Raw genomic sequence first — 26,638 nt, forward strand, 5'->3', positions numbered from 1 at the left:
CCGTGAATCCCAAATGCCCAGTGTGCTGACTTGTCAAAGGGGGGTTCCCATGAGGCAGGTCAGTGCACATCTGCCTGGGGCTCTGATTCTGTGTGAATGGCTTTCCGCCCACCCCAGCTTCCCTGCCATGTGTCTCGGCCAGCTAAGAGGATTTTGTGCCTCCTATTTGGAAGACAAGTGGCTCTCAGCTAGAAGGGCAGTTCAGTTCCACTCTCTGCTGCCTGAGTGTCCAAGGTCACCCGGGGTGCTGCAGCACTGGTGACATACCTGTCCCTATAGTGTACACCCGCTTTGATGCCTCTGGGGGCATCCAGCGTCCAGTCCCTCACCAGCATGGCTGCTGGGTCTCTTCTTTACCTCTTGCTTTTGAATTAGCTATGTTAAACAATGCTGCTGTTATGCTTCTTCCGTTTTTTTTTTTTTTTTTTTTTTTTTGAGACAGAGTCTCGCTCTGTCGCTCATGCCCAGGCTGCAGTGCAGTAGCGCGATCTCGGCTCACTGTAACCTCTGCCTCCCAGGTTCAAGCAATTCTCTTGCCTCAGCCTCTGGAGTAGCTGGGACTACAGGTGTCTGCCACCATGCTTGGCTAATTTTTGTATTGTTTGTAGAGACAGGGTTTCAAAATGTTAGCCAGGCTGTCTTGAATTCCTGATCTCAGGTGATCCGTTCGCCTCGGCCTGCCAAATTGCTGGGATTTTAGGTGTGAGCCGCCGTGTCTGGCCTTTTGCAGTATTTTTATGTATTTGAAGCAGAGGGACTATTTCCCATGTTAACCAGTCCACCATATTGACAGAAGTTTTATATATCTGCATTACATAAACTTTTATTATAGGCATGTATTTGTTTTATTTTAAAATACTTTAATCCAATAAAAGAATTAAGACTCTTCAACAGTCCCAATCCCAACAGGCTGAAGATCAGGTTGGGAATCCAGCCAACATGAGGGGTTCCTAACAGCATATAGAAAACGCTTTCCCTGCTCATTTTTGTGAAGGCTACAGTGTAATGCTCCATTTGACTTCCAGCTCAGCATCTGGTCCCTCCACACCCTGAGGTACAGTGAGTTTAGCCTGCAGGTGTGGACATGACCTCCCCACTCACACTGCTGTGGGCGGCATGACCCCTCCCCACCCGCCAGGTCCTCAGGCAGAACAGCTTCCTAATTCCTATGTGCCTCTGTGTCTCAGCGCCACGGCTGACTTCGGTCCAGATGTCAGCAGAGACGTTTCTGTCTTCCAGGCAACCACCTCCATCCTCACCTTCTCACAGGTGGACTCTAACTACATCCACTCTCTCCACAAATGTCACTGAGAGTGCCGCATCACTGGGCCCTGGGCTGGGTGAGCTGGAGGGCAGCGTGGGGAGGGCATCAAGGGCGGCACCTTCTCCCGAGCCGTCCACACCCAGACAAGGAGGCTACGCGAATCTACACCAAGCGCAGAGGCGAGCAGGTGCCACAGGAGGTGGGGGAGCTCGCACTGAGTCAGGTTCCATCTGTGGAGGGGCTCTGGCAGAACATGGGCATGCGGTAGCGATCTCCACGCAGCAGCAATCCCCACGCAGCTGGCTCCTAGCTTCCCGCCAAAATACCTTGAGATGCCAGAAAGACAAGCACACAACACCACGAAAAGCTGAGCTAACCAATCTGCTGTCAAATCGGGGAGGAGCGGCCTCCAACGACAAGGATGCCGAGCAGGGCTTCCATGTTTGTAAGGCGGCTCTGAAAGGAGCCCCGGCTGAACGAAAGACACGTTACCCTCTCCCTGCACTGGCACCTCCCAGGTCAAGGTCTCCAATGGACGCTGGGAAGGGCCCTCAATGGGAAGGCACAGCCGTCTGGGCAGCCAGAGTGCTCTTCCCGCATCCCCTGCCACGTCTTCCCATGGTTCCTGTGGGGCAGCGCAGGAGCGGGTGTCGGGGGTCGGGGAGATCCGCAGTGGGCCGTGTCCCTGGGGAGCAGTCTGGGACGCAGGCCTCGGGGGGCCTGTGCAGCCAGAGAGCTGTGGGGCGTGGGAGGCCGCTATCTGTGTAGGGCAAAAGCCATAAACACAAACAACTCAACTGGAAAAATATTTGAAACATGAAGGAAAGATAAAGGGCTCTTAGTATAAGAAATGTGTTTACAAATCAATATAGAGACAATAAATTACAATAGAAGTGGTAAAAACACACACACACAGGCAATTGACAAAACAAATGAACAATATGTACATGGAAAATGACCATCAACAGTCATCTAAGAAGGTGAAATTAAAGCCATCATTGTGTCCTGTCATACTGGATCACGGCACCCAGGGTGGAGGCGGTGTAACAGGTGCTCCGCTGTGGCCGAGGCCTCGCATAACTCTCTTGATGGCAAAGGTTCTCTCAAAGTGCGACTGTAAGGGAAAGGCATAAAATGAAACCAACTATTGTTCTCATCCATGGTGGAACACGATGACACTGAACAAGGGCCTGCTGTTTGTCGTTTTGCTTAAAGTCACAGTTTCTGGCCAGTTGCGGTGGCTCAAGCCTGTAATTCCAGCACTTTGGGAGGTCAAGGCAAGAGGATCGCTTGAGCCCAGGAGTTCAAGACCAGCCTGGGTAAAGGCCAAGGCAAGAGGATCGCTTGAGCCCAGGAGTTCAAGACCAGCCTGGGAACATAGGGAGGAGACTCTGTCCCTACAAAAAATACAAAAATTAGCTGGGCATGGTGGTGCACATACCTGTGGTCCCAGCTACTTGGAAAGCTGAGCAGGGAAGCTCACTTGAGCCAGGGAGGTTGAGGCTGCAGTGAGCCAGGATCACGCCACTGCTGATGACGAGTGGTGTGATCCTGGCTGGGTGACAGAGGGAGACCCTTTCAAAAAAATTTTTAAAAAGTACAAAAAGTTGCAGTTTCCAAGGACCTCAGGGCGGGCAACACTGAGAGAGGACTCGCTGCATATGGAAAAGCAAACACGCCTGCTGCAGAAATACTCAGAACATGCAGCTGCTACAGAACATTAACCACAGCATCAGCTCAGGGCGGCAGAATCAGTCTTTCCGGTTTCTTCTGTAAATTTTTCTGTTTTCTAATTTTTTTACATGAATCATGTATAACTCAGGAAAAATAATATATATTACTTTTTAAAAATTACATTTTGCTGAGTGATTTTCTGTTGACCACAAAGCAGCAGCACTTGCAAACATCTGGGCTGATCACAGCAGCAATTACAGCATGAGATACTGACGTGGAAATGGGGCAGCGGGGAGTTTCTGGAATATGGTGAAGTGGATCCTGTTTCCTTTGGCCCAGAGTGAGGATGGCCCGATCTCCCTGGCAATGAGGAAGGCTGCCAGGCCTCCAGTTTCTCACGGTTCTTTGGATCTGACCAGCAGGCTAAGAAAGCCCAGCTTAGAGACGAGAGAGGCCAGCTAACAGCTCGCCTGCCCTGCAGCCCGGCCTCCACCTGCTCACTCTGCATGATGCCTGGCAGGGTGGCTGGGACGGCTACTCCCAAAAATCTCCTGGAGAAAGGGACCACAGGAGTGTCTGTCCCATAGACAGAGCAAACGAGCCACTTTGAACAGGAATGCCATGGATGGCCCCACGTGAAGCCAGGAAAGTTCCCAGTACCTGGCACCTGGCAGCTTCCAGCAATGATGAGGCCAACAGCACATATCACAAGCCTTGGAAAAGCAAAAGAGCTTTAATTCTGCTTCTCCTAATTCCTAGGACATTAATTGGCTGTTCTTTTCAAAACAGGAGCGCGGTGATCCAAATGACCAAAACGAAAAAGCGACGACACCAAGTGCCAACCAGTGTGCAGGGGACCAGCCTCTGCCACGCTCACGGTGGGAACACAAACCAGCACACCCGCTCTGGAGAAGCACAGTGGCTTTGCCAACATTTAAACATGCATGCACCATGCAACCCAGCAGCCACGCCCTAGGCATTTATGCCAGAGTGATGGAAACTTATGATCATGCATATGTACAGAGCTTTATTCACAAAAGCCAAAACCCAGAGACCCAAATGTCCTTTGCTCTGTGGATGAATGAGAAGCTGTGAAGAAGCAGGACCAGGAGCCCTGCAATGCAGGGTCCTCCTGTATCTTGACCGTAATGGTGGTTACAGAAAACTACCCATATGCAAAAACTGCAGGACACACGCACACACTCACACATGCTCATGTGCACATGTGTGCACACACATGCATGCTCACACGCGTGCACACTCATGCACACTCACACACACACTTGCACACGTGCATACGTGCACATACGTACAACCCATGGGCTGTGAACGAGCTCTGTGCCATGCATGCAGGTCAATGTCTTGGTTTTGAGACAGCTACATCCAAGTATTACCACTGGGGAAGCTGGGTCACACAGGCCCCTCTTACATTGTTTTTTTTTTGAAATTTACTATAAATCTACCATTATTTAAAACATAAACTTGCTTTAAGAGGAAGTCTGAATGAGCGCCCTGATGGCACCATGCTTGCTGAGTCCTCTGTTTTCACGCCCCCACGCCCCCCCCAGCAACCGACACCCTGAAAGCAGCAAGTGCTTGCTCCTGGAAGTCACCACCTGGGCAGGAGCAGCCACTCTTGGGCTGCAGGCCAGTGCTTAGCCTGTTGGGAGCAGGTGTGCAACCCACATGGCAGGGGCATGAACCCGCTTCAACCACCCTCACTGAGAAGGTTCCGTAAGCATAATGAGGTGCTGATGGGTCACCAGGCCCTGCAGGACGCAGAACAGCTAGAATCAGATGGGTAGCGCTGGGCAGGGACTAGGAGGTCACCTACTTTACATCTCACTCCCCACAAGACTCCTTCCTGGGGCAACCCTTACAATACCCACCATGTCTCAGCCCCAGCATTTCCAAGGACAGATAACTCACTACCTCCTATTAGACAGCTCTGATTTTCTGAAAGTGTGCCTCATCCCAAGCCACCATCTCTGCCTGTAATTCTGCAGGTGCCAGCTCTGACTCCCAGGCGAAGAGTGGTACAGAAGCTCTGTGAGCCATGGCAGGCTTTGAGGAGCGAATGGGCTCCAGGACTCAGTCTGTACAACAGGAGGGAAAGGGGCTCCAGGACTTGGCCTGGACAGCAAGAAGGTAAAGGGGCTCCAGAACTCGGCCTGGACGGCAGGGGGTGGGGGCAAAGGGGCTCCAGGACTCAGCCTGGAGGTGGGAGGGACAAAGGGGCTCCAGGACTCAGCCTGAATGGTGGGAGGGGCAAAGGGGCTCCAGGACTCAGCCTGAATGGCGGGAGGGGCAAAGGGGCTCCAGGACTCAGCCTGGACAGCGGGAGAGCAAAGGGGCTCCAGGATTCAGCCTGGACAGCAGGAGGGCTGCGCTCCACTCTGGGGCTCTTCTAGAACTTGTCTCCTGGGAGCGAACAGAGAGGCCCAAGCTCAGGAAGAAGGGCAACATCAGTACAAACCTCTTGGTGGCTCAACTTCCCATCGTAGATACTAATTTTCTATTTCGAGTTAAATGAACTCTTGTTGCTCACACATGCCCTATTCTTCTCCTAATTAGCCTTCAGTGCAGCGGTGCCCATGGGAGCCTTTCCCACTGTAGCAAGGACACAGCACTGATCATTTCCTACAAGAAACCCAGAGTCCTGTCAACCTCCCAAGGGTCGCAGCCAGACCATGCAGCCACTGGCCCAGACACTTACTCAAAGTGCAGCCACTGGGCCTCTTCCACGCAGGAGGAGACCCAGAACTGGAGGCAGAAAGACCTGCTGCCCAAGTGCCACCATCTGTCAGGGCAGGGCTGCCCTGCAGCCAGGGAGGGACCTCAGATGCTGCTGGAGCTGCACGTTAAAGAGGTAAATCCACCCTCTCACCAGTGTGGATTGTGGCGAGCCTGGGGAAGTGCTATTTCTGCCTTGGGTGGGCTCAATGTTTAGACTCAGAGAATGTAAACTACAGCCCCCTGGGTCAAGCCCCTGGCAGCCTCTGTGGGTTAATCAGCTTTGTTTGGACAAGGCTGCCCCCACTGGGTCGCTCACTGCCTAAGGCTGCTCCTGCTCCACAGACCATGAAGGGTGAGGGCTAGCAGCTTCCCCAGGTGGCCTTTACGGAAGGACTGAGGCCAGCTCTCGCACGGGCGGGGGAAAGAGATGGTGATCAGGAACACCAGCAAACCAGAGCTGATAAGAGCAAGGAATTGCCAGGCCCAAACCGTGGGGTGAGCTGGGGCTCAGAAACCAGGGTGGCCAGGAAGGCTTTTAGCCCGGAAGATAGGCAGATGCTCGAGGCCCCACAGGGCAGCCAGGGAGGTGGAGGGACGCCTGGGAGGTGGGGAGGCAGAGGGACTCGAGGGAGAACTGCCCCTACCCACAGGAAGCAGCTGCTCTCACATGGTCAGAAGTGGGCAGGAGCCAAGCTCACTCTGCAGCCTTCCCAGCAACCTTGTAAGCACCAAACTCCCTGTGTTAAACCCCTTTCTGCTTGAGATGCCTGTGGGGGCTTCTGTTTCACCTTTGTGTATACTGTAGGCATGTCTTTAACTAGGCTACAGTCCAAAAAAGTGAAAACTCATGCTTTGGTGGAAATAATTCAAAGTCTCTACTTGCTTAAAAAAAAAATTCTCATCTTTTGAAAAAAACAGAATCCAAAAAAGTTACGTTTGATTTTATAATAAACCTTTGCTGTTTTTTAGGAGGAATGTTTCTTGGGGAGAGTAAAAAAACTGATTCTCTTCATGTCGGATGTTGAATTTCACCATGTTTCTTGGACATTACTGAGAAGCTGCCCCCACTGCCACTGCCCACCCTTCGGGAAATGCCCCCTCACAGACCCATCCTGTGGCCAAGCTTGCCTTCGCTGGGCATCCAAGAGCTGTCTGCTATTTAATGCAGAGGACAGGAAGTCAGTGAGAGCTGCTAATCACTTCCAAGGTCAGACGCCATCCATCCCTCATCGGTTTTCTCGGGTTCTGTGAGATCATCGCACCCAACAGTGACGGATGCGATCACAAACCCATATATTAAGCAGCACAGTTATTGGCATAGGTACAATTCACACACGGCTTTTTTGCAACAGGTGATCTGCTGGAAAGGCCTGCACAAATTACTGTGAACGTAAGGACTCTGAAGCTCCCTAATCCCTGCCCCATCCTACACACACACACACACACACACACACACACACACACACACACACAGTCTCAGGTTATTAAAATCCAACAAAAAAACATGGAACAACACTCACATAACCTATTACGTATAGAAGCATAGATGTTAACACAGCATTAAGTATGTGTTTTTAGCAGCACAAAAATACAACTGTTAACATACATTTGCTGAACAAGTTAAATGCTCTAACTTGATCTCAGAAAACTGTTGCTAAGTTATTTCTATCCATTACAGAAGAGTGAGGGCGAGGGTCCAACACAGAGAATGTGAGGAAATAGAGACTGGAAGGAAAAATAAAGGGCTGGCCAGGCCATGAAGACAGAAATGAAAGAAATCTGGGACCTAAAGAATCTGCCCCGGACAGCAGGGGCACAGCACGTGGTCGAGTTAGGACTGATGGGAAGGCCAGGGCTGGCAAGCAAAGCCCACGCAGGATGACATTACTGCAGCTCACAGGTCTCACGGAGCTACTAACGTTACTACAGCTCTCACAGATGGACTTTAACACCAACGTGCCTTTTTCATTTTGTTTGGTTTTTAGAGACCAGATCTTGCTACGTTGCCCAGGCTGGCCTTGAACTCCTGAGCTCAAGGGATCCTCCCACCTTGGCTTCCTGAGAAGCTGGGACTACAGGGCTGCGCTTATTAAAAAAATAGACAAAAAGGAAGGCCATCCTTGCTGCTATGGGAATGCTGCCGGCGTCACACATGCTGCCCATCTTCTCATCCAGAGCGCGGCACACGATGTTTCTTTTCTAATTCAACTGAGACCAAAACAAGAATACCATAGTACAACAGCTTACCCAGCAATCATTTTAAAACATGAGGTTTCTGGGTTATGCCAGAAACACAAAAGTAGTTCTGCTTTGGAAAATGTGAATAATATGGCCATATTAAGGATGATCACCTCTATCATACAACACTGGCTCAAAAGTCCTAGCTGTTGCTAGAAGAGAAACAAAGAAGGCATAAACACGAAGCAGAGACACATTTGTCATTCTCTGAAGACATCTTCATTTACTTAAAAAGCCCGATCCAAGAGAATCAACTGACAGTAGAAAGTTCAGCATCTCAGTTAGCTATAAGATCCACATCCAAATTATCTGTAATTTCCCAATACACCAGCAATAACCATTATGACATACCAAAGGAAGAAACAGACTCAAAAACATCTAACAATCCTAACAAGAAACAAGCAAGGCCTTTCCAGAGAAAACCAGAAAACTTTCCTGAATCACACAAAAGACAACCTCAATAAGTCACAGAAAAATTTTCGTGGAATATAAAAGCTGATTCCAAAATTCATACAAATAAAAGGCCAAAAACACTGTCCAAAAAAACAATGAAGAAGTCCTTACGGCCAGGCGAGGTGGCTCACACCTATAATCTCAGCACTTTGGGAGGCTTGAGGAGGGAGGATTGCTTGAGCCCAGGAGTCTGAGACCAGCCTGGGCAAGATAGTGAGACCCCATCTCTACCGAAAAAAAAAAAAAAAAAAAAAAAATCCTTACTTTACTAGATATTAAAACATTAAAAAAAAAAACAACTAAAGTATTAAACAGTGTGGCAAGGACCTCACTAAATAAATTACAGTAAAACAAGGTAATGGAATACTATGCAACTCTTAAAACAAATAGGTTATTCTAACCAGGATTCCGAGACAACTCAAATAATAAAAGAATCGTCTTTTCAACAAGTGGTGCTGGAGCAAGCAGATATCCATGTGTGGAAGCATGAAACTGGACCTCCACCTTGCACCACACTCAAAAATTAACAAAAAGCAAATCAAAAACGTGAATGTAGTGCCAGACACAGGGGCTCATGCCTGTATTTCCAAGCACTTTGAGAGGCCAAGGCAGGAGGATCACATCTTAGATGTGACATCAAAAGTACAGACAAAAAAAAAAAAAAAAAAAGATAAATTGGTCTTCATCAAAATTAAAAACTTATGTGCCTCAAAGGACATCATCAAGAAAGTGAAAGAGAAGCCACAGAATGGGAGAAAATAGCTGCAAGTCACATATCCAATAAAGAACTGTACCTAGAATTCACAAAACACTCCCGAAGCTCAATAATAAAGACACAAATAACCACTGTGGTTAAAATGGCGGAAGGGTTTCTTTTGTTGGCTTTTTGTTTTTTTTTTCAGGATAGGGTCTTGCTCTGTTGCCCAGGCTGGAGTGCAGTGCAGATCATAGCTCACTGCTGCCTCAAAATCTTGGGCTCAAGCGATCCTCCCACCTCAGCCTCCCAAGCACCTGGTACTACAGGCATGTGTAACCATGCCTACCTAATATTCTTAATTTTTTGTAGAGACAGGATCTTGCTAAGTTGCCCAGGCTAGTCTCAAACCTCTGGCCTCAAGTGATCCTCCTGCCTCAGTCTCCCAGAGCTGGGATTACAGGAGTGAGCCACTGTGCCCAGCAGCAAAGGTTTGAATAAACGTTTCTCCAAGGAAGATATAAAAATGACCAACAAGCACATGAAACATGCTCACCATCATGTGCCTTGGGGAAATGCCAGTCAAAACCACAGTGAGCTATCACTTCCCAGACACACTAGGATATCTGGAATCAGAAGGCCGCATATCACAGTGCCAGAGAGGACACGGGGAAAGTACAACCCTCGGCCGGACTCAGTGGCTCACGCTTGTGATCCCAGCCCTTTGGGAGGCCGAGAAGGGCAGATCACCCGAGGTCATGAGTTGGAGACCAGCCTGATCAACATGGAGAAACCCCATCTCTGCTAAAAATACAAAATTAGCTGGGTGTGGTGGCGCATGCCTGTAATCCCAGCTATTTAGGAGGCTGAGGCAGGAGAATCGCTTGATTCTCCTGGGAGGCAGAAGTTGTGGTGAACTGAGATCGCACCACTGCACTCCAGCCTGGGTAACGAGCAAAACTCCATCTCAAAAAAAAAAAAAAAAAGGATAGAACACTCAACAAAAGACTCTAAGTCAAGTGTATATTTCTTTTAGAACAAAAGAAGTTATATCCCTATCTCATATAAACATAAATACAAATTTTGGTTCTAAAAAATATAAAAATAAAAACTATAAAACAGAAAAAACACATAAGAAAATATGCATACAATTAATTGTGAAAGAGAAAAGCACTTCTTTTGGAAGAAAAAAAGAAGTCATAAAGAAAAAAACTGACATTATGTCAATTATACCTCAATAAAAAGGTGTTTTTTAAAATCACATACTCAGTATAACAAGGCTATACCCAGGAGAGTGGCCAAAATTCAGAAGCTAGCAGCACCAAGTGCCAACCAGGATGTGGAGACACCAGAACCCTCGCGCTTCTTTTTTGTTAAATGTTTTGGGGTTTGAGACAGGGTCTTGCTCTGCTGTCCAGGCTGGAATGCAGTGGTGCTCTCTTGGCTCACTGCAGCCTCGTGTGACGCTCCCTTCTCCGCCTCCCTAGTAGCTGAGACTACAAGTGCGCACTACCATGCCTGGCTAATTTTTTTATTTTTTGTACAGATGGGGTTTTACCATGTTGCCCCGGCTGGTCTCAAACTCCTCTACTCAAGTGATCCTTCTGCCTCAGCCTCTCAAAAGTGCTGAGATTAAGGCTGGGTATGGTGTCTCATACCTGTAATCCCAGCACTTCTGGGAGGCCGAGGTGGGTGGATCACCTGAGGTCAGGAGTTCAAGACCAGCCTGACCAATATGGTGAAACCCCGTCTCTACTAAAAATACAAAAATTAGTTGGGCCTGGTGTCGGGTACCTGTAATCCCAGCTACTCAGAAGGCTGCAACTGGAACCCGGGAGGCGGAAGCTGCAGTGAGTCGAGATCATGCCCACTGCACTCCAGCCTGAGCAACAAGAGTAAAATTCCATCTCAAAAAAAAAAAAAAATTTCTGGGATTACAGGCATGAACCACCATACCCGGCCAGAAGCTTCTTAAAAAATTAACCACACACTTACTATAGGACCCAGCAATTCTGGCCCTAGGAACTGACCCAACAAACAAAAGCAAAGAAAGACAGAGACACCAATGTTCACAGCACATTCCATTCCAAGAGGAAACAACTCAATTTCCAAACGCTGGTAAATGGGGGAGAGACTCTGTGATAATTCCGCGCCATGGAATATTACTCAGCCACAAAAATGGATGGACATAGGGGGCTGTGCGACCAGCAGGGACAGAGGAGGGAGCCGGCCTCCCGCCACCTACGTGGGCCTCAGGGAGACCAAGGAAGTTCTCGGGGGGTCTCAGTTTTCCTACACATAAGACAGTTCCTGAGGTCCCACCTGCTTTTCAGCTGTATGCGTCTATCAGTCATAACTCAGTCACAGACAGCCCAGCACGCAGCAGTCAGACCCAAGAAAAGAAAAACAATGTGGGTGGGGGTGGTTGGAATTCTACTAAGAAAAACAATTTGGGCTGCCAGGGAGCCTCCGCAGACACCAGCAACCACTCAGCCCCGAGAGTCAATGACAAAAATCCTACTGCCAAAGCAGTAATGCTTCTTGGGGCAAAATACCACTGTTATTAAGTATTCTGGCTCTGAGTAAATTCTCAAGGCCATGAAGTCCACAGCCTCATTGGATGGTTTTATAAAGCTGTGGGCTTCAGGCTCAGATGTGTAATTCACATCTGATTTTCAAGATTACAAAAGCAGCAACTCGAGAGCCTCTACATGGACAGTCCACGCTGAAGAGCCCTGCTCCCTTCCACCTGGCCACGACCTGCGGCCCCACGTGCTGGCCCTGCTCCCTTCCACCTGGCTACGACCTGCGGCCCCACGTGCTGGCCGTGCTCCCTTCTACCTGGCCACGACCTGCAGCCCCACGTGCTGGCCATGCTCCCTTCCGCCTGGCCACGGCCTGTGGCCCCATGTGTTGGCCATGCGAGGCGCAGGCCCTGCAGCCAGGCGATCATTCAGGTGGGTTTCAGCCAAGCCCACGAAACACCCAGGACCAGAAAGGCTGTACCTGGGAACATGGAGCCCTGGATCTATAACTGCCCTCACAGCCTTCCACGGGCCACTGCACTCACACAGGGCAGCACTCACACAGGGCAGCACTCACAAAAGGCAGTGTGCTGTACCCTCTGAGGCCTTGTTCAAGCCCCGATGGTCCTTACACGGAGCCTCAACATGTGGACCCTGCCCTGGGCTAAGCCTCCGCCGGCTCGCAGCCAGCCACAGGAAGGGATCCTGGTCTCTGCCAGTATGCTCTATGAGGTAACCAGAGTCAGAAACCAGGGGTAAGTCTCTCCCCTGGACTAGCTGGCCAGGTGACTGTAACCAGCATAGCACCCAAACCTCTGCCCTCAGCGCCTCCAGGCTGCTAAGAATCTGCTGTCACGAATCCATTTGTGTGAATGGAAAGTGCCTGTACACATAAGGGATTTTTATGAAGCCAGGACAGTTGTCTGACAGCAGTGGACTGGGAGAGCCCACCTTCCCATTTCCAGGCAGCCAAACGGCACTGAGAGCAGCAGAGGTGGCCGGGCTGTCACAGGGGCCTCCAAACCCACAGCCACTCGGCTGGCTCTGCATGGGGAGGTCACACATACGCTGCCTTCCCCTGCCTACAGCTCCGTGCCTCAAACAGAAACAGAGAAGCTAAGGGTCCCTTTTAGTGAGACTGGAGAGGGCGAAAGACAGAAAGACCTGCCGAGTCACACCATGACCTACTTCCACGTCCGCCACAGTCCACCCCAAGGACATGTGTTATCTAAAACCTCATCTTCATAACCCGCTGAAGTGGGAAACCAGGCCTGAAAGAGTTAAAGGAACGTGAAGACAGAACTCCTAAACCCCAGGTCCCAGGGGAGGGCTTAGCTAAGAAACAGGAAGCAGACAGGGAGGGCAAACCCTGGGGACCCCTCTGCCCCACATGAGGAAAGGCCCGAGACGCCAACCCTCGCGGCAGAACCTCCTGCCCAGAGAACTGAGGAGGACAGAAACGGCAGGTGCCAGTTCCTTCTTAGACCAGCAGGCAGTAATGTAGCCCAGTCACCAAGACACAAGACAGGCCCATGGGAGCAACTGTTCCTCCTGCGGGGCCACCACAAGCCCCCCAGCTCCCCAGCACTCCAGGCCAGCAGGGGCCTCCGGGATAGCCAACTCAGCAAACTACGCCCAGAGCCGAGGTCCTGAGGCCCTGCTGCCCGGGACTGAGGAGCGACCAAACCTCAGCGGTGCCAGACTGAGGCACCAGGCACAGAACCCTGGGAGAGTGAGTGCACTGGCTCAGGCAGCTTCCTGGGCCAAGCCCACAGGCCTGAGTGGAAACTGGAATGCTGAGGGAACACTCCCCAAGGGTTGATGACGTTCCCAGCGCTTGGGGACATGGCGGCGATCCTGGCACAAGCTCAGCGTGCTCTCACTGTGGGAAGAAGTTGCATGGGGCCCCGGGAGCGGCCGCTGACCCGTGGGCTCCTCAGATGGACGTTGCTGGGAGGACAACACGATGGCCCACAGGGGGACACAGGCTTCTCTGTCCTCCATGGCAGATTCCAGAGGTTCATCCAGGATCCACTGGGGGATGGGGAGGGAGCCAGCACAGTACTTTTCCACACGCTCCTCTGGAGCCCAGGAATGCTGCTCCCCAGGCCTAGCCACCCACCATTCTAAGCACTTAGGTTCCACTTCAAAAAAAAGGCCTGAAACAGTTTTTTAACAATTTCCCATGAGAACCAGGGAGAGTCAGCAAAGAACTATCTGTATTAGCAGAGACACTCCTTTTCATTGGGAGACTGGCTGCTGGACACATCAGACCATGAGCCCCTGGGCCCCTGCACTCAGTCACAGAGACCCATCCGAAAATCCTCCCAGCAGCCTGGACACTGGCCACAGGGCATGCACTTTGCAGAGAATCCCGCCAAAGGCAACTCCCTCCGCCAGCTCCCTCGGAAGGAGCGTGGCTGCCGACCCCTGCTGTTGAACCCAGCTCCACTGAGACTGCATTCCCCAGCTTCCCAGGCCCTCTTCCTGCTGCCAGCTCCTCCAAAGGCTAAGGAACCGGTTCCAGGTCGCTCCCCAATGCTCAACTGGGGGGGCCTGAGACCAACTCCTCACCAGGGGCTGGAGGGCCAAGCGATAGTGCGGGTGACTCTGCCGGTAGCCGCGTTACAGACTAGCAGAAACCAGGCCCTCAAAGGAGAGCTGAAGGAAACACCCAAAGGATCTTTTCTCTCCCCTCTTGCTCTCCAGCTTTCTTTTAATCAACATGTATTTTAATAACGAAAAACACTCACATACTTTTAAAAAATTACTTCAACTTAAAGAAAAGGACAGACACCACTCCCTCACTTGGGTGCGAGTTTTAACCTCTGCCCAGTCACCATAAGCCAAACCATCTTGCGGGTCCTGCCAGTGACCAGTGGCCTGTGTGGGGATCAGGCAGGAGGAGGGTTCACCAAGAAGGGAGACCCAGAAAACCTCACGACTCAACTCAAAGTCCAGGATGACACCGTGCCCACCAAAATCACATGTGCTTGAGGCTCTGAGGTGCTGTAGAATCAGAACTCGGTTGAATCACAGAACAAGAGCTCAAACAGCTCTCAGGAAACCAGCATCCATCTGGAACCCAGAAACCAAAAAGAACCTAAAAGCACCTGCATCACTGGACTTCAAGTTGTGAAGAAGGCGCGAGGAAGAGGCAGTCGGACTGGGAGACACAGGAATTCAACAGCCTGAGAAGCAGGATCCAAAATTCAGAGCGAGGCTGGGGTGGAATGCTGGGCTGCCTCCTCACTGCTGCACAGGAACCACGGGATGTCTGCACCTGCCAGGCCTCCGCCTCCGGGTAGCCTTTTGGTATCCCACTAAAGAGAGCCTAGGACAAGCTGTATGGCTGTGCTGGGGGTGCTGTCTGGCTTCCCTTGCCCCTTGAGGGGTGGCAGCTGAGAGATGACCCTCCGAGACACAGCCAGGACCTCCTCCAGGCCCACACCCCTGGCTTCTCCCCTCCACCCATGGCTGCTGAGCCGCCTGCAGTCACAGATGTGGACGTGATTTCACATCAACTTCCAAGAGCTCAGTGCTGCCTCACTGGACAGGATCCCAGAGTGATCTGGGCTACACCCATCAACCAGGCACACTCCACTGTCCCAGGCATCTGTGGCCAGGTGGCCTGGGGGGCCCCTCCAAGCGCCAGCTGTGCCTGCCTCCTGCTGGAAGCCACTTTGAAGAAGGGCCAACGTAGACTCCCACTTTCTGCCTCCCTCTGCACAGCAGTCCTTTTCTTATTTAATGAAAAACAGGGCCCCTGCCACCCCACATCTCATGATGGCATACTGCTCCAGGCACGAGACCTCTGCCAGGAAACAATGGCAGAGCTTGAACCCTGGCGTCACCCTGGGGAAGTGAACAAATGAAAAACAGGGCCCCTGCCACACCATATCTCACGATGGCATACTGCCCCGGGCATAGGACCTCCAGCACTAAACAGCGGCAGAGTTTGAACCCCGGCGTTACCCTGGGGAAGTGAACGAATGTAGCAAGCCAGCGCCATGCCCTAGCACAAGTCAGGTGGCTTCCAACTCTTCCAGAAACTCAGGGACCCAGTCCAGCTGTCACTTACTGATAGATCTTTAAAAATAAATTTTGAAAATAAGTGCCCCGAATTACAGAATGGTCTCAGTTTAAGGACTTAAGCAACAAAGCTACAACAAAACTCTCACTCCCGTTTACTCATCTGTGTCAACAAAGGCACTCAGCACCTAAGTCTGACCTGAGAACAGGAACAAAGGCCACGGAAACCGGGTCGCTCTCGGGCAATGACAGCCCGATCCACGGGGCCAACTGCAGCGACAAGGAAAGCCCTGCCCTTCCATGGGGTGATGACACAGTGTCACAATGCCCTGACTATGACATGACACATTTCACTTTATGTAGAATAACCTGTGAAAATTCCTAATCTATGATGCTGTTTTGATCAAGTTTATACTACTAATGGTAAACACAGCTCAATGCAGAGGAAAAATTTAACACTCAGAACTTGGTGGGTAACAAAAATTTTTTATATTTTCTAATTTAAATGTATAAATCTTTTTGTGGAGGACAAACATGATGCAGTAAGTAATGAAATACTTTCGAACATAAAAATGCAGCCCAGGTGCGGTGGCTGACCCCTGTAATTCCAGTGTGTTGGGAGGCCAAGGAGGGAGGATCACTTGAGGTCAGGAGTTCAAGATCAGCCTGGCCAACATGGTGAAACCCCAACTCTATCAAAAATACAAAAAATTGGGCCAGGCGCAGTGGCTCACGCCTGTAATCCCAGCACTTTGGGTGGCCAAGGTGGGTGGATCACAAGGTCAGGAGTTCGAGACCAGTGTGGCCAAGATGGTGAAACCCCGTCTCTATTTTGTAAAATACAAAATGTATCTATTTTGTAAAAATACAAAAACATAATCTGGGTGCAGTGGCAGGCACCTGTAATTCCAGCTACTCGGGAGGCTGAGGCAGGAGAATCGCTTGAACCAGCAGTAGAGGTGGCAGTGAGCCGAGGTCCCACTACTTCACTCCAGCCTGGGCAACAGAGTGAGACTCTGTCTTAAAAAAAAAAATACAAAAAATTAGCTGGGTGTGGTGGCATGCACCTGTTAATCCCAGCTACTTGGGGGACTGAGGCAGGAGAATCGCTTGAACCTGGGTGGCAAAGGTGGCAGTGAGCTGAGACAGCACCACTGCACTCCAGCTTGGGCGACAGAGTGAGACCCCATCTCAAAAAAATAAATAAATGCAGGCCGGGTGCAGTGGCTCACACCTGTAATTCCAGCTTGTTGGGAAGCTGAGGTGGGAGGATCACTTGAGGCTGGGAGTTCAAGACCAGCCTGGTCAACATGGTGAAACCCCATCTCTATCAAAAATACAAAATATTAGTCAGGTGTGGTGGCGTGCACCTGTAATCCTGGCCACTTTGGGGGCTGAGGCAGGAGAATCGCTTGAACCCAGGAGATGGAGGTTGCACTGAGCCAAGATCAAGCCACTGCACTCCAGCATGGCCAACAGAGTGAGACTGTGTCTCAAAAAAAAACAAGGAATAAAAATGCATAACTTTAGGAAAGGATTGTTCATGTATTTTTTTCAAGTGAATGGTGGTGGATATTCAAATCTCAATGTTATAATCCACTGCATGCAGTTTAAAAAGTGATGCTAACAGGTGATTTTCAAACTCACAATCATCGTGTTATTAGACATGAACATTTCTAGATGTGCGTTTTTCAATACAGGCTTCCAGGCCACACCCCTGCACACATATCAGTGAGGAGCTGCCACCTGCCCCTTCCCAGGGCACAAACAAAGGCCTGCTGCAGGCTCTTCCTCATCCTGTACACCGCCACCAAGTCCCCTACACAACATGGCACCCAAAACAGCAGTTTCCTGGTAGCTAAGAAAGGCAGTCATGGGGTTCCAACCCAAAATTCACTAAAATTCTTCTTTGCCCTACAGTCACTTCTGGAAGGCACCAAGCCCATCCATGGCTCAGCACCTGTTCCAGCCTCTGCTCCATAGAGAGACCAGCAGGCAGAGTCACCCCCTCTCCCTCCTGATCAAGTAACAGATGGATCCCAGAGGGCAGGGCCAGCGAGGCACTGGTGGCCTTACCTGGGGGCCGGCTCCATCACCATCCGGCACGGCCTCAGGACCCAGCAGTGGCCCCTCTGCTGACGCCTTCTTCAGCTTTTTGTTCTTTTTCTCCGTCACTTCGAGAACTTTTCTCTTCTGTTTTGCCATCCTGCAACAGAGAAAGTAAACTGCTAAAGGCAAGGAAATAAAAGGCTTGGCTCATATCAGATTTTTAAATAAAAAGTAGGACACTCTCATTAAAAAATAATATTTCAGAAAATAAAGAAAATACAGGCCGGGCGCAGTGGCTCACGCCTGTAATCCCAGCACTTTGGGAGGCCGAGGCGGGTGGATCATGAGGTCAAGAGATCGAGACCATACTGGTCAACGTGGTGAAACCCCATCTCTACTAAAAATACAAAAAATTAGCTGGGCACGGTGGCACGTGCCTATAATCCCAGCTACTCAGGAGGCTGAGGCAGGAGAATTGACTGAACCCAGGAGGCAGAGGTTGCGGTGAGCCGAGATCACACCACTGCACTCCAGCCTGGGTAACAAGAGCGAAACTCCGTTTCAAAAAGAAAAAAAAAAGAAAACACATACAAGTTAAAGCAAACTCAAACCCCCAAGTTTCATCACTTACGGATGACCAATTTGACATTTTGGTGTATTTCCCATCCGTCTTTTTGTTTTTTTTGAGTCAGTCTCACTCTGTTACCCAGTCTGGAGTGTGGTAGCGAGATCTTGGCTCACTGTCACCTACAGATAACCAATTTGACATTTTGGTGTATTTCCCTTCCGTCTTTTTGGTTTTTTTGAGTCAGGGTCTCACTCTGTCACTCAGGCTGGAGTGTGGTAGCACAATCTTGGCTCACTGCATCCTTGAAATCCCAGGCTCAAGCCATCCTCCCACCTCAGCCTCCTGAGTAGCTATGACCACAGGCATGTACCACCATGCCTGGCTAACTTAATTTTTTTTGTAGAGATGGGGTCTTGCTATGTTGTCCAGGCTGGTCTCAAACCCTGAGGCTCAAGCGATCCTCTGCTTCAGCCTCCCCAAGTGCTGAGACCACTGCTGTGAGCTACCATGTCCGGCCCCATTAAGTCTTTTTTCTGAGTGTTTTTATTTAACATAGCTGCAATCATACACGGATTATATATTCTGTATTTCTAACTGAACATGCACACAAAGCTTTTATTTTTTTTAATTTTGTAAACATGAACATTTTCCAATAATTGCACGTCTATTTTTCCAAACTATGAAAGACCAGGGGAAAGCGCGAACCATTTTTAGTGACAGTATCATAATATCCCAAAGGTGAAAATCTATCTTCTCCCTAATGACTGAATATTTTGAATTGTTTTCACTTTCTCCTATCATGGGCTCACTCATGCTTCCTATCAACTAGGGAAGCCGTGGCACACAGGTGGAGGATGCTGGCCCTGCGCATCACAGGACACCTGGCCAACACAGGTGGAGGGCTCAAGGACCACCGTGAGTCCAGGATCTCCTCTGAGTGTGCAGGGAGCATGGAGCAGGCCACATACGAGGGTAGATGCAGCATTTGAGGGCATCTGGTTAGGCCTCCTTTCCTCAGAACAGCAGTATCTAGAACATCACGCCCAGCAACAGAGAAGTCCAGGCACGGCGAAACCAGGGTCCTTTGTGGGACTGTGTGATGAGGGAACCAAGAGAGGCAGCTGAGGTCACCAGCCCTAGGAGCCTGTTGGAGGGGCTGGACCCTGATGGAGGGATGCTAAGGAAGAACCTGGGGTGTGGTGCGGGCAGAGACTGACCAGGCTGCTTCTGGGAGGGAGAAACAGAAACCCGGCCCACACCTGCTGCTGTAGCGAAGCCTCCTGCAGGCAATGGTGGCAGGACAACAGGAGAGGGAAGAAGCCCCCCGCCCGACCCCAGGCCCCTGTCCCCACCCCCTCATCCACATTCCTCCCCACCCTCCGGCTCCCAGTCTCCCCTGCCGCCCCTACTGGGTGGAGCCTTAAAAGGATCTGAGAACAGAAAAGTGTCCTGCAGAGCCCGAGACTGTGTGGGCCTCAGAGCTGAGCACAGAGGCGCTGTGAAGCCGGGAGACAGGAGCTCAACAGCCAGCACACCCAGCACACAAGCTACTTCCCCACACAGCCTCCAGCCCAGACATACACCCACAAAGAACCACCAAGAAAGCCAAATCCCACCCCAAAATTAAAATAATCCAGGCACGGTGGCTCACGCCTATCATCCCAGCATTCTGGAAGGCTGAGGTGGGCAGATTGCTTGAGCGCAGGAGTTTGAGACTAGCCTGGCAACATAGCAAGACTCTATGTCTACAAAACATTTTTGAAAAATTGGCCATGCATGGCGATGCACACCTGTAGTCCCAGCTACTCAGGAGGTGGAGGTGGGAGGATTGCTTGAGCCCAGGAGTTGAGGCTGCAGTGAGCCATGACTGCACCGCTACACTCTAGCCTGGGCAAAAGAGTGAGACTTTGTGTTTAAAAAAAGAAGAAGAAGAGTAAAGCAAGAAAGGTTATGACAGAGCAGCAGTTTTAAAAGGATGATCAACATGGAAAGAGCTTGGCAGCATTGAGCCCACCTAGAGCCCAGATGTGGGTCTAAGCACCATTTACTGCAAGAAAGCGTCAGGGGAGGGCAAGGAGGGCCTGGAATGCCAGGTGAGGCCAGAAACCAAGGAGAAAGTCGAAAAGCAAAGGGCATAGCCTGCACAAGGGCTCCCTCCATCCTACTCGGGGCTGCCACTGGTAACAACACACTGAAAGAATATTACTATTGTGGAATCAGAAAACTCCAAGCCCCTTATTCTTTAATTGAGCCTTATCTTTAAAAAGCATCAGAAGCCAGAGGCCACAGATTTCAATTAGCTGTATAATAAGAAATCTTGGAAGAATGAGAGACTGTTGACACAGGGGCTCTGAAAAGACAAAAGACCATGCCAGCCAATTACTTTGTGAGAGAAAGAAGAAAAGTTCAGCAAATATTTACATACCCATTACTATAAAAGTTAAGTCAAATCTATTTTCATTCTGTAAGTTATCACTTAAAAGCTTAATCACTATGTCTATTTGCTAAAAAGGGATAAAAGACTTTTCCATATTATGGAAAGGTTTAAGACTTCTAAGGGAAAGTGACTCATAGCTTTGAGATAATGAATGTTTGTTATGGAAAATGACATTTACTTTCATTTACTGACAACTGATTTTCAACAAGGCTGTCATGACAATTCAGTGGGAAAGACAAACGGTGCTAGGACAACTGGCTACCAACATACAAAAGAATGGATTCAGAGCCCTACCTCACACCATACACAAAATTAACTCAAAATAGATCAAAGTTCTAAATAGAAGAGCTAAAACTATAAAATTACTAGAAGAAAACATATGAGTAAATCTTCATGACCTTGGATTAGGCAATGGCCTCGTATATAGCACCAAAAATAAGCAGCAAAAGACAAAGGAAAAAAGAGATAATAAGTTGGACTCAACAAAATAAAAACCTTTTGTGCTGCAGGCCAGGTGTGGAGGCTCACACCCTCCTTTGGGAGGCTGAGGTGGGAGGATCATGAGGTCAGGAGATGGAGACCATCCTGGCTAACAAAGTGAAACCCTGTCTCCACTAAAAATACAAAAAATTAGCTGGGTGTGGTGGCACGTACTTGTAATCCCAACTACTTGGGAGGCTGAGGCAGGAGAACTGCTTGAACCCAGGAGGCAGAGGTTGCAGTAAGCTGAGATCATGCCATTGCACTCCAGCCTGGGTGACAGAGCAAGACTTCGTCTCAAAAAAAACCGAAACAACTTTTGTGCTGCAAAGGATGCCAGCAAGAACGTAAACAGGCCAGGTGCAGTGGCTCATGCCTGTAATCCCAGCACTTTGGGAGGCCAAGGCAGGAGGAGCATTTGAGGCCAGTAGTTCCACACCAGTCCTGGCCACATAGTGAGACCACATCTCTACAAAAAATGAAGCAGAAAGGAAACCCAGGCCGTGCACAGTGGCTCATGCCTGTAATCCCAACACTTTGGGAGGATGAGGTATAACGACTGCTTGAGCCCAGGAGTTCAAGATCAGCCTGGGCAACATAGTGAGACTCCGTCTCTACAAAAAAATATAAAAAATAGCCAGGAATGGTGATACACATGTAGTGCCAGCTACCTGGGGGGCTGAAGTGGGAGGATGACCTGAGCTCAGGAAGTCCAGGTTATAATAAGCCATGATCATGCCACTGAATCCCAGCCTGGGCAACAGAGGGGGATCCTGTCTAAATACAAATAAATAAAATTCCTCTCTACACTGTTGAGAAGACCGGTTGGCCTGGGTAGCCTGCACTAAAGATGTCAGGAAAATTCCGTATTGATGCTGGTTTGGAATCAGACACCGCAATGAAAAAAGTGGAGACACTGTGAAAACAAGCTGAGAAGAAAGAGAAAAAAGAGGAGCCCAAATCTAGTAGGACTGAAGAGATAGCAGAAGAGGAAGAAACTTTCCCCCAAAGCTGTTTCAAGTTAAAAAAAGAGCAGAGCCTTCTGAAGCTGACTGAATTCTCCTAAATCCAAAAAGGCAAAAAAGAAAGAGGAGCCATCTCAAGATGACATTTCTCCTAAAACCAAGAGTTTGAGAGAAATAAAAAGGAGCCCATTGAAAAGAAAGCGGTTTCTTCTAAAACCAAACAAGTGATTAAAAAATGAGGAGCCTTCTGAAGAATAAACTGATGCTCCTAAGCCCAAGAAGATGAAGAAATAAAAGGAAATGAATGGAAAAACTAGGGAGAAATCCAAACTGGAGAATGGATTTCCTCATTCTGAACCTGACTGTAACCCCAGTGAAGCTGCCAGTGAAGAAAGTAACAGTGAAATAGAGCAGGAAATACCCGTGGAACAAACCGAAGGCAATTTCTCTAATTTTCCCATATCTGAAGAAACTATTAAGCTTCTCAAAGGCCCAGGAGTGACCTTCCTATTTCCTATACAAGCAAAGACATTCTGTCAAGTTTACAGCGGGAAGGACTTAATCGCACAGGTGCAGACAGGAACTGGGGAGACATTTTCCTTCACCATCCCTTTGACTGAGAAACTTCATGGGGAACTGCAGGGCAAGAAGAGAGGTGTCTCCCTCAGGGACTGGTTCTTGCACCTACAAGAGAGCTGACAAATCAAGCAAGCAAAGACTTCAGTGACATCACAAAAAAGCTGTCAGTGGCTTGTTTTTATGGTGGAACTCCCTAAGGAGGTCAATTTGAAGGCATGAAGAATGGGATTGATATCCTGGTTGGGACACCAGGTCGTATCAAAGACCACATACAGAATGGAAACTAGATCTCAACAAACTGAAGCATGTTGTCCTGGATGAAGTTGACCAGACGCTGGATATGGGATTTGCTGATCAAGTGGAAGAGATTTTAAGTGTGGCCTACGAGAAAGATTCTAAAGACAATCCTCAAACATTGCTTTTTTCTGCGACTTGCCCTCATTGGTTATTTAATGTTTCCAAGAAAAACATGAAATCTACATATGAACGGGGGACCTGATTGGTAAAAAGACTCAGAAGATGGCAATAACCGTGTACCCTCTGGCTATGAAGTGCCACTGGACTCAGAGGGCAGCAATCATTGGGGATGTCATCTGAATATACAGTGGTCATCAAGGGCGCACTATTATCTTTTGTAAGACTGAGAAAGAAGCCCAGGAGCTGTCCCAGAATTCGGCTATAAAGCAGGATGCCCAGTCATTGCATGGAGACATTGCACAGAAGCAAAGGGAAATCACCCTGAAAAGTCTTAGAAATGGCAGTTTTGGTGGCAACCAATGCTGCTGCACGTGGGTTAGACATCCCTGAGGTTGATTTGGTTACACAAAGCTCTCCACCACAGGATGTGTAGTCCTACCTTCATCCATCCAGGAGGGCAGGCAGAGCTGGAAGGATGGGGGTATGCACCCGCTTTTATGAGCATAAGGAAGAATATCAATTAGTACAAGTGGAACAAAAAGTGGGAATTAAGTTCAAACAAATAGGTGTTCCTTCTGCAACAGAAGTAATAAAAGCCTCCAGCATAGATGCCATCAGGCTTTTGCATGCCATGCCTCCTACTGCCATCAATCACTTCAAGCAACCAGCTGAGAAGCTGACAGAGGAGAAGGGAGCTGTGGAAGCTCTGGCAGCAGCACTTTCCCCGTAATTCAGGTGCCACGTCCACAGACCAGCGCTCCTTGATCAACTCAAATGTGGGTTTTGTGACCATGATCTCACGGTGGTCAGTTAAAATGCCAAATATTAGTTAGGCTTAGAAAGAATGTAAAGAGCAGCTGGGTGAGGAGACTGGTTTCTAAGTGAAGGGAATGGTCTTTCTCAAAGGAAAGCTGAATGTGTGCTCTGATATACCGACCGCCATCAGTAACAGAAATACAGAAGAAAATGGCATGATTCACGACACTGGCAGCTCTCTGCGGCCACAGTGCAGCCAGAGCTAGAAGGACCACAGGAAGAATAGGGAGGCTTCAGGGGTCAGCGGGAAGGCAGTCGAGGCTTCATGGGACAGTGGGATGGAAACAGAAGATTCAGAGTACAGCCGGAAGGCAACAGAGGCCTGAGAGGACAGCGATCAGGAGGCAGATCCCAAAACAAAGACCAGAAGCGGAGTTTCAGTAAAGCAATCAGTCAATAACTAGAAATCAAAGATGTATATAGAAAAGGAGAATGATATTTGGCAATATAGAACTGAACATGATTTTTCATGCAAAGTTAAAAGCACATTGTGCTTCCTTCTGACCACTTGCTGAGTCCCTATCTCCTTCAGACACGGGCAAGCCTCATCTAAATTATTTCATCTGATCATTATCATTTATAACTGTATTGCAACTTCTTCATCAGTCTTTCCTTTTGAAAGGTATATGAATTCATTACATTTTTATTCAGATACATTATCTACAGATTAGAAGATACAATCAAGCATGTATCTGCCTATACTTTGTGAGTTCACCAGTCTTTATACTCAAGTGTCCTTCTCTAAAGTAAATACCTAAGGGAATGTACCTGCCGAACAGTTTCTCAGTTTCTCGTGTGGTCCTATTATTTGCCTACTGAGACTTAATAACAAGCAACATTTTAAAAGAAGATTTTGAACTCAGCTGGGCTGCAATACAGTTTAAGACGCTGTATACTCTAGAACTGGAAGATGTAGTATGTTTGATATAGATTACCTATACTTCTGTGCATTTTGATACATTTTTAGCTTCTCATAATAAGGTGATTCATGCTTCAGTGAACTCTTCACAGATAGTAGATATAAAAGTACATTTTAATAGAAAGCCATGGTCTTTAAGGAATTTCAAATGTATAAGGTGTCTCATAGCTTTCTTTGTAAGAAGGCTGGATAAATGGTGCTTACATGATAATGTACTCCACTTCTTCCTATTGGAAGATTAACACTGTTTACCAACATTATTTAGGGAGGAGGGGACAGATTTGCACAGCTGAAGAGTATGTAAAAAAAAAAAAAAACTGAAAAAATCAAATGCAAAAAGGTAACAAATTCATAAATGGAGATCAAAGAGAAGAATTTGCATGCTAAAGCATTGTTTCAATGGTGAAAACTCGCAGATCACTAATGTTTCTAGAGGTTAACTTTAAGCCCGCAAGCTGGGAGTTTTAAATAGTCAGTGCTCCAGTTCCTAAAGCCACACAGCATAGGATCTGTTTGTTAAACTGAATCTCTGTTGCAAGTTTGTTTTAGCTGCCTGGAGGCTTCCTTTGAAGACAAATTGTATGTGGTGAAGTTGTTTTGAGGGAACTAAGAACTCGATGTAGCCCTGGCTGCATAACTCTGCCTGATACCTCAGATACTCTTCCTCTGGGAAACATTCCACAAGGCACAGGAACTTAGAGTGGCGTTATCTTCCCGCCTTCATTTCCAGAGATTCTTTCTGCACTGGGAATCCTGGAACATACTATATGCTAGGAAATTTAAAGCCACATGGTCTGTCTTGTTTTCACATAATTACTGTGAACACCTAGAATCTTTCTGGGTCCTGGTTTCTCCTGCTGAATCCAGTCTTTCTCTCTAACCGCCCCTCATCTGCTCACTGTGTACTAGGGGCTCTGACAGCCAGCTCAGCTCCTGATCCTTAAGGCAACATTCTTTTTCTGTTTGAACTTCAGCTCTGTCCTTAAATCCTGACTACATCTGTCTTGCCCTCTGGTCTCAGAATTCTCGTGGCTTTCATTCCTTGACCCACTTGCCCGTTTTATCACTTCACCCTTGTTCCTAATGGCTTCCCATCAAGCCATGGGTATGAGGTGACAGCATAATTTATTAGATTCTGGTTTTGCCCAAATCCTGGGCATGCTGTAATAACAGCCGAACCATTTCATTATTTGGATAGGCGTGGGTACCTTATCAAGCAGATGAAAAGGATATAGTACCCATCCTTTAGAAAAGAACAGTTGTGGATTATGGATTTAGCATAAAGAAAAATAATCAGGCATAAATTAAGAGGGAATATTAACAGAAATTTCACTTCACAGCCGGGAGTGGTGGCTGACGCCTGTAATCCTAGCACTTTGGGAGGTTGAGGTGAGCAGATCACCTGAGGTCAGGAGTTTGAGACCAGCCTGACTAACATGGAGAAACCCCGTCTCTACTAAAAATACAAAATTAGCCGGGTGTAGGGGCGCATGCCTCTAATCCCAGTTACTTGGGAGGTTTGAGACAGGAGAATCACTTGAACTGGGAGGCGGAGGTTGCAGTGAGCCAAGATTGCATCATTGCACTCCAGCCTGGGCAACAAGAGTGAAACTTGGTCTCAAAAAAAAAAAAAAGAAATTTCACTTCACATAACTTAAAATAATGGCCATTTCAATATATGAAATTAAGATTTCCTGGATCCCAGAATTCAACCTGTATTTATAAATGTATAATATATTTAGCTACTATTTGGTTTAAATGAACTTACTGGGTAAATGTTATAATTTTTACT

At 48.5% G+C, this 26,638-nt stretch overlaps 1 protein-coding gene and 1 pseudogene across 3 annotated transcripts in view; one reads left to right on the forward strand and one right to left on the reverse strand.

Moving 5' to 3' along the window:
• The window catches only part of CUNH7orf50 (chromosome unknown C7orf50 homolog), a 131,960-nt gene that overhangs the window by 98,705 nt on the left and 6,617 nt on the right, over positions 1 to 26,638 (reverse strand). For all 3 annotated transcript variants that reach the window (XM_021668814.2, XM_064372034.1, XM_012470916.3), the window contains exon 2: positions 17,693 to 17,822. In XM_021668814.2, coding sequence (XP_021524489.2) covers positions 17,693 to 17,821 — 129 coding nt within the window. In that variant the 5' untranslated portion in view covers position 17,822. The remainder of the gene's footprint in view (positions 1 to 17,692; positions 17,823 to 26,638) is intronic.
• LOC105729926 (nucleolar RNA helicase 2-like) lies at positions 21,953 to 24,327 on the forward strand (annotated as a pseudogene).

Source organism: Aotus nancymaae, unplaced genomic scaffold (assembly GCF_030222135.1).
Source record: "Aotus nancymaae isolate 86718 unplaced genomic scaffold, 86718_ANA_hifiasm-v0.15.2.pri h1tg000263l, whole genome shotgun sequence".
Lineage (NCBI taxonomy): Eukaryota > Metazoa > Chordata > Mammalia > Primates > Aotidae > Aotus > Aotus nancymaae.